This window comes from Acanthisitta chloris, unplaced genomic scaffold, assembly GCF_000695815.1.
Source record: "Acanthisitta chloris isolate BGI_N310 unplaced genomic scaffold, ASM69581v1 scaffold16739, whole genome shotgun sequence".
NCBI classification, from domain to species: Eukaryota; Metazoa; Chordata; class Aves; order Passeriformes; family Acanthisittidae; genus Acanthisitta; species Acanthisitta chloris.
Window position 1 is genome coordinate 1 of NW_008690993.1, and position 8427 is coordinate 8427.

At 39.9% G+C, this 8427-nt stretch overlaps 1 protein-coding gene across 1 annotated transcript in view; it reads left to right on the forward strand.

The window, feature by feature from the left end:
* The first annotated feature begins 1702 nt into the window (after window positions 1-1702).
* STXBP4 (syntaxin binding protein 4) overlaps window positions 1703-8427 on the forward strand; it is a 65707-nt gene continuing 58982 nt past the window's right edge. Inside the window, exon 1 of the mRNA XM_009082069.1 lies at window positions 1703-1740. Coding sequence (XP_009080317.1) covers window positions 1703-1740 — 38 coding nt within the window. The remainder of the gene's footprint in view (window positions 1741-8427) is intronic.

Sequence of the window (8427 nt, forward strand, 5' to 3'; positions counted from 1 at the left end):
CTCTGTCCCCGCGGGTCCTGCTTTGTGCTGCGCGGGGTGAGCCGCGGGGTGGGTTCCCTCGGGGTCCCCCCGGGGCCGTGTTATCCCCGCGAGCCGCATCCCTCCACTCGCTCCGGAGGGGACAGACCCCATCCCTTTGTCTCCCTCCGTGTCCCCGCGTTCTGCGGGCACGGACTCCGCTTGTTTGGCTTGTTTTGTTTGTTTGATGTTCTTTTGTTAGTTTGTTGCTTTTTCCCACTGGTGTTTTGGTTCTCGTTAATTTCGTTTCTCCGCGTGCGGAGCGGTTGATGCTCAGACACTGATCCCTGCTGCAAAGCGTTGAGCGCTGTTTGCAAACAGCACTTCAGGATGGGCAAGGTCACAGCCGCAAACAATAGTTTTTCACGCGGCTGGTCCCATGCACTGTAGTAAACTTTGCTGTAACAGCACTTAAATTTATTGCTTTAGACCAGTGCTCCTTTTCCCCTGGGCTGGTTCCAGTAACATGAACCACACAAGGACTGGCAGCTCCTGGTCCTGCTTCATTTTCCATTTAAATGTGTTGAGTAAGAGAATGATAAAGGCTGGAGTGAAGCAATATTGTGGTATTTCCACTGTATTCAGATGATGGGTTTTTGGTCGTCTAGGGAGAGATCTGTAAACATGGGCAGCACAAAACTTTGTGGTGTTCCAAAGTGAGTGCAACATCTTTTCACACAGAAATACGGACCTGTAGGATTAGTCAGTGGGTTTTTGTGGAGACTGACACTGCACCTGGGGATTCTCCTTTATCCTGGCCTGGGTTTGTAGTGTGATACCAGTACCAGGAGTACCTGTGGCCAATGTGTGCCTACAAGTTGTTTGGAGAGTTCCTTGTCCCTTTTGTCTTAGGGGCAATTCCTCTTCTGTGTCAGCTGAGGGTTGAGCCCTGTGTGAGGGTTCAGCTGTGCAGCTCACAAGGTCAGGCAGATTTGATACTGATACCAACAGATATTTTTCCATTAGTGCTTTTATAGTAGTTTTTCCAATGATTGTAGCTCAGCACATCCAGGTTTCTATTTCCTGGGCTAATAAAAATACAGTGTGAATTACTGGGGTTTTACTAAATTAGTGGCATGTAACCCAATTTGCATGTTTTGGCTTGTCCTACATACTTCATGGGCTTCAGGAAGTCCATGGACACTGAATACTAGCCAGTAAGTTAAAAAAACATGAGAAGACAAGACACACAAAACACCTTATCACGTTCCAAACAACTCTCCCTCCCCAAGTAACCTTCCATGGGGAAAAAAAGGGAGAGTTTGTTTTTGTCTTTTGGAGTTACATTACTTTATCCTGGGATTGTAATCTGTTCGTTGCTTTTCTAGAAGATTTTAATCACAGGGGATTCAGGTTTACCCTAATTCCTACCTCATAAATTAAGAGGGAATTAGGGTGTGAGATGTTTTGGTACAACATACAGCTAAGTCCAAGACAGTAACTGTTGTCAGCAGCATTTAGTGTCTGTTTTATCAAGGAAGTTTCTTTTCCCACTGGATTTCAACTAGTCAGTAGTAAAAAAGATTGATGTCAGTGTGTGAAAATAAACATGGCCATGTAAATTTCATACAGTGGAGTTTTTTTTACTTTTTTTTACAGCAGTTGTCATCCTGGTTAGGAGCCAGAGTTTCATGGGTCAGAATTCTTCATTTTGAACTTCGATTAATGTAGTGCACCTAAGAAGATGTCCAGTACAGATCCCCGCGCAAACACAGATGAAAAGTAAGTACTTTTCCTCCCCACGCAGAGGAATACAATTACTGGATTACAATATGACAATTCTTGCAGTTCTGTTAGTAGGATCTTGTTTTGCTGAAGCCTGAGAGAAAAATAATTTTGATACTGAAACAGTCTGAAGGAACATTTTAGGAAAGCTGACACCAGCACCAGTGAATTTACACATTAAGGGAGGAAATAGCTTTTCATTAAGTTAATCAGCACTTTGTTTGGACTGGTTCTGTAGAGATAAAACACTGCATAGAAATTCCTTCATTTAATGCTTCTGCAGCTCCTAAAATATAGTTTTATATAGCAGGTTATTTCATTGTACCTACGGTAACATAAGGGACTGTATGAAGCTTATCTATTAAAACGCATTATTTTTGCAGAATACTTTGTATACCTTTAATGTTTTATATCTAGTACTTTGGAACCATCATCATTTTACCAATGCTCCAGGATAGAAAATGGTAGTTATATCCATTTCATAAACCATAATGTTATCCACTTAAAAGCTGGATCAGATTCTAAATGGCAAACATGGATTCAGTCATGATTGGAAACCATCATTCCAGACCCTTCCCAAACTGCCAAGTGACCATGCCAATGCTGTCATCAAAGCCAGAATTAAAACCAGGCACAGACAGCTCTTTGCTGGACCATCATGTTTGCTGTTATTGTGCAATAGAATCCTGCAAACAGATGCAGGAGCATTGTCAAACAATTTGGGATAGATTTAGAATTATGCCACCTCATAACTTTTTTTTTTTTAGAACAAGTCTACCAAACATTTTAAAAAAACCAAACTTGCTTTTTACTAGGACCTGAAGAATTCATGTGGAGTGTGTCATATGACCAGCTCCTAGATCACTGAATTCCTAAGGCAAATTTGGACGTGAGACAAACAGGAAAGGCACCTCTAGCTGTATTTCACCTACATGCTGATGGCAGACTGTAATTCTCTATACTTTTGTTTTCTGGGAGACAGTATCGGTGCACAAGGCTTCAAGAATGCACTTGGTTATATGTTAACTGAGATTTACCTAAACTTTGAATCATACCTGTCTTCTCTGTGCAGGGGTTAGCCTCAAACCATTCCAGCTTCTCCACAATTACAGTGTTGCCTGAGCTTTTTTCAGGGTTAACAATTGCCATATAATGACATATGTTTCCTTTTAGTCTTTATGACCTAATCAGCAAAATGTATTTTGTATAATGAGTGGGTTTGGATAGATCAGATGAAGCCCTTGCCCATGATGCAGAATTCCTTTGGCTGTGGTCCTTAGGGTCAGAATGATTCTTTACCTTTTGGGGTTAGTGAACATGAAAGTTTACAGTTGCATAATGGACTTAGGATTCTTGTTAAAGGCCTTTATTTTATTGATAACAAAAAGATCTTGTGAATTTAATTCCAAGGATTCTGCAAATCTTTGTTGCCTGCTGAATAACCCTGTAGCCCATCTCAGTTGGTAAAGCATTGCAAAACTTCCTTTGGGAAAGGCAAGTTGTAGTTGCTAATGTTGTCAGAACAGAATAGTTTACTCAGTGTTTGGAAAGGAATCTTAGTTTGCTGCATAAAATAACAAATGATATCTCTTGGAAGTTTAGTCTTACTTATTGATACTAGATTTTATGGAGTTTTAAATTGTTAGAGTATTCCTAGATCTTTCTGGAAGTACAAGGTAATTAGTGTTCCCCTGAGTATGTTCTTGAAAGACAAAGGACTTGCAAGACAAGCAGTGATCCTGTTGTTCTGTGTGAATCCCTTGAGACATTAGGAGCAGCACAGCAGCAGAATTTGGAGGTAAAGAGGGATAGAAGCCTCAGGGATGAGTTCAGGAAGCTGAACAAAGTTTACTTTGATGGAGGAGCAATTATGTGAACAAGTGATGCATTACTGGTAATAACTAATAAGATGGGAGCAATAAGCTTAATACTACTTTATGTCTGCTTAAATTGTTCAGAAGGTTGCCATGTCTGGGTTAATAAAAATAACTTTGCTTTTTACCAGTGAAAATGCTCAGCCCTGAGCTGTGCTGTTTACTGGGGGGTGATTTGTGGCAGAAAATGTGACACTGGAAACAAGCCTTATTGGTCTGAGTGATTTGTTTTGACAAATGCTCCTGATATTGATACCACAAATTGAATTCCACTGGTGTTAAGAACAGTGACGGTTCTGTTGGAGAAAAGCTATTGCTATTTTATCTTCTGTAACCTTGCCTAGAGCAAATCTGATTGATAGGAGGCATAAAATATCAATGGCTTTTCTTTCATCTGACTGTAACACCAGCAGAGTAAACTGATTGAGAAAAGGCTAGAAAGGGCCAAATTTTCAGCTCTGAATGGATGTGAGCAATCCAAATGATGCCAATGGAGCTTCTCACGTTCTGGGAACTGGGAAGGCTCCTTTATGTTCCCACTTCCATGTCTGATGTGCTCCTTAATCTCTGGTGGGTCACTGTGCCCCTTTTGTGGATCTTCGGCTCTGCAGGCTCTGGGGACTAACCTCTCTAATGGAACACTGTATAGTGCATTGCTTATAATCAGAGAGATCCTTTCCCCAGGAGGATTAATTGCTAATGAAACCACAGTCACTGCAGCTTTAAAAAAAAAAAAGGTGCCTGAGATAAGTATGTGCATTCCTGGCATAGCTGAGCCCTCCTGCTGCACAGCTCTAGGCCTGACAGATGCTGTCTGATCACAGGGTTGCTCCTTGCTGGAAAAGATTCACCTTTCTACTTGAACGAAGCCCTCGGTGAACGCAGACTATTTGGGGTTCATTTTAAACTGCAGAGTTTTCATGATCCCTTAGAACAAAGGGGAGTAATTGCAGTGCATCTAAGCCTGGAAGGAAATGGTCATTAACCAAACTGATGTCAGCTGCTCAGAACTTGTGAAAATACCAGTATCTCTGCAAGACCAACCAAGCTTCCTCTCAGCCCAGTCTTACCTCTGGGGTCAGGGGGATATTTTTGACTTTTTTCCACTTTGATTCTCTGTGTAATGGCATAAATTCAGCAGTTTTATTTCCTTGCACAGAGAAACAGATGTGTCAGCTTCCATTCCTAGAGAGAATATGTAACCCAAGTTCTGTGTTAGCTTTTGCCTGCTGTATATTGGAAGTCTAAAATCCAAGTTAGAGTATGACACAGGTCAATACCATGATTGAGAATGCAAAGTAGTAACATAATAGCATTTGTTTCATAAATACTTTCAGTCTGCTTTCTTAGCTTTCCCTTTTGTGTGGCTGTACAATAGCATAATAGCATTTATTTCATTAATACTTTCAGTCTGCTTTGTTAGCTTTCCCTTTTGTGTGGCTGTACATAATCCAGTCTGCTAGGAAGGTTGCTTTAAAAAGGTCATGAGTTACAGCTTTTGACCTTGTTTGGAGGGAGCACATAAATAAATTATTGGCAGAACAGGAGAAAATAAATTTATTTTAATTATGTCGCTTGCCTTTGGCTGCTAGATCTGCATTGCTTAATCACAGTGTATTAAATTTTCTCCTTTTCATTTATCAGCCTTGAAAGTCGCTATAAATTGCCATTTGAAACAGAGAAAAAGTAAACATTACCTCGATAGGTGAATTAGTCCATGTGACGCAGAGGCTTTCAGAGAAGATTAAGTAGGCAGAGACTCTCTGCTGGAGCTCTGTGTTTGGGGTTCTATAGTTAGCAGCAGAAATCATCCTGCTCATAACCTTCCTGCTGAATTGGAATCCTCCACTGTATTTTGGTTGCCTTGTCATTGTTTTTGCTGCTGTACCTGAAGAATGCCATTACTCTCACCGGGGGATGAAGATGAACCAGAGCGTTTTGCTGGACTTTCTCTCTTGTACTGGTATGCTGAACCCCTCGGTGCTGTGGGCATTGTTGGAGTCTGTAATTGGGCACAGGGCAGTAAAGCTCTTTTAAAAAGCTGTGGGCATTTTCAGCTTCTTTTCCGAGGCAGAGTTTATAATTTAGATTTTTCTTTTAAGTGTCAAGTAATCTGTATTTTGTGAGGAAAGCCTATCGTTCTGTCATTCATAAACCTAGATAAATATTTTATTTGTGCACAGAAATTACTAATAATTTCTCCAGAATAGAGATCAGAAGAATATTTGGATCTGTATGTTCTGCTAAGTCGCTAGAAGATATAAAACCTAAAGCTGTTGAATTTCCTTGTGTTTACTGCTAAAAAGTAATAGAAGAAAGTTTAATTTTAATTGCCTTTACTGCAACATCTACAGAAAATGCTCAGCACTTAGTCTGTTAGCATTCCAGGACTTGGAGTGGTGAGTTTAGTATTTTCTAGTGTAAGAAAGTTATAGTGTATGAGTTTTGCTTGTTTATTTTGTCAGCTGCCCCACATCTCCTCCCTGTGCTAAATCCTTTCTTGCAAGTCCTCCTGCCTGACCTCAAGAAATGAGCAGCAACATCTGATTGTTTCATTTGCCTCTCTTTCTCCAAACAACATTGAGATTATTTTTTGTTGCTACTGCCAACTGGTTTGGAAGATTATTTCATTATTTATGCTATTGAGCATTTTTCTAGTGCTCTGGGGGAAGTATTCTAACATTTCAGGAATATAAAATAGGGATAACATGAAATAAGTCTCAGATGGATGCTGAACCCAAATCTTTTTATATGGAACTGTTAAAGCCCTGGTTATTTGGTTAGAACTATGACAAGTACCTTGCCTTGAAGATGTATCTGTAAAGTTATATGGGAAAAAAAACATCACTGAAAGTCAGCTAAAGGGGATGTGATAATGCTCAATAAATTCAGGGCATTTGAAGATCTTTGTCTTTACTTTTATGTAATTGAAGTAATTTTAAACCGCTTATATTGGAGGGACTTAGAGTATAAACACACCTGGGTACCTTGTAAAGGTGTCTGTGCAACGTATCAGTTCTTTCAAATCATAGGTGACAGCAGCATGACAATTTCACTGGTTCAGATAGACCTTATTCCTTTCCATTGTGCATTATTAGTTTGTATCTCCTCTGTATCCTCCTTGCCAGAATCTATTTGATGTTAGTTAGGATCTCTCTTTTGAAAGTATTGCCTGTTTCTTCTGTAAATGTAGAGCTTTTTCTATTAAGTGTCCTGTGCCTATGTCGTGGTAATTTTATATAGTACTACAACTTCTCGTGAACTCTGAGATTTACCTTTTAAGATTTCATGAAAGCAAACCTCTCTCTGAGTTTGTGTGAAGTTGAAGTAACTTTTGTTCTTGCTTTTTTATTTTAACAAAACTGCTGAGAGCATGGCAGAGCAAGAACCAGAACAGTAGTAGCAAAAGGCAAGGGAGAAAAAGTAGAATAATTGTTTATTTTAGAAATCAGTGTACCAAGCTTAAGTTTTCAAAGATGGATACAAGTCAGGACAGACCTGCAAGGATCATGACTAGTGTGCTGCCTTTCAGCTTCAAAACAGTTTCAGTTCATGGGACAATTGAACTGACAGTACTGGGTAGTAATGCAAAATACTCTGCAGTTGTAGTGTACTAGTTTATCCAAAAAGTATTGCTAGCAAACTATCAGACTTAAGGATTTATTCTTCCTTTCAGACTATGATCAAGTAAAAGCAGTTTGGTTCACTTCTAGCCTGCAAAGGATGCTTTATGCTCTGCCATGTCACTGCAAGGTCCTGTGCAGCCTTGGCAGTGACCAAAGACTGTCTGGGGTTCCTCATTTCTTTTTAGCCTATGAAACAAATACTTCAAGAAATACTACAGTGAAAATTTTACAATGTTTGAAGCATAGGTTTATTTTGTCTCTGAAGGTGAATGATTTGGTGTGTTCTTGTGGGCAGCCTTTCTACAGCAAAGTGTTTGCAAACACTTGGGAGCTGAGGTTGTGGCAAATTGTTGCTGTTCAGAGCTAGTGGTGATCACTTGATTAAAAAAACCTCATACAGTTTTTTTTCTACAAAACCAAAAGAACTGCAGATGTTCTTTAGAAGTTGGACCTCTTGCCTGGTGCTAAAATTTAAGAACATTTGGACCTTCTGGATTTCTCTCTTCCTTCTGGCACCTATTAACACCATGTTCTCCAGCTTTTGCAGGATACACCCAGTTTCAGGCATGGAGTTCATGCTGTGTGCTGGATTAGGTTGTGTGGAAGGATTTGGGTCACTGTGTCCTCCACTTCGATCTTCTTTCCCCCCTGCTAATGAATTCTAGTTTTCTCTTCAACATTTCCCTTTAACAGCATACTCCAGAAATATAACTGATACAGAACAATGTGTAGCTCAAAGCAGAAGAACCTGAGTGGTGCTTCTGTCCTTTTCTAGAGGAGATCTGGTGAGTCTTCTCCAGAAATGGTACAGAGGGAGGGCAAAGGAGCTATGATACAGCTTGCATTTTTTAAAATCATAATTCATGTAAATGCAAATAAAAACTGGGAAAGGGTAGTCTGGATTTGTAGGAGTTCTTAACAGAGCAGTGAGCAGGTCATGTGTCCCATGGAACTGTAAATTCATGTTTCAAAACTCTTAATTTTACTTTCTATTCTTCCTTAATTCTTTAATGTGATCAACAGCCTCTGAAATATTCCTCTTCCTTTAGACAATTTCAAGTGCTATCCTGGTGTTTTCCCTTGGGGTGGGAGAATACTCAGGGGAGCAGGCAAAAGAGTTTGGAGAGAAGCCTTTCTTTTACAACAGAGAGAGAAGTCAATGTTGAGTGAAGAAATTAAGAGAC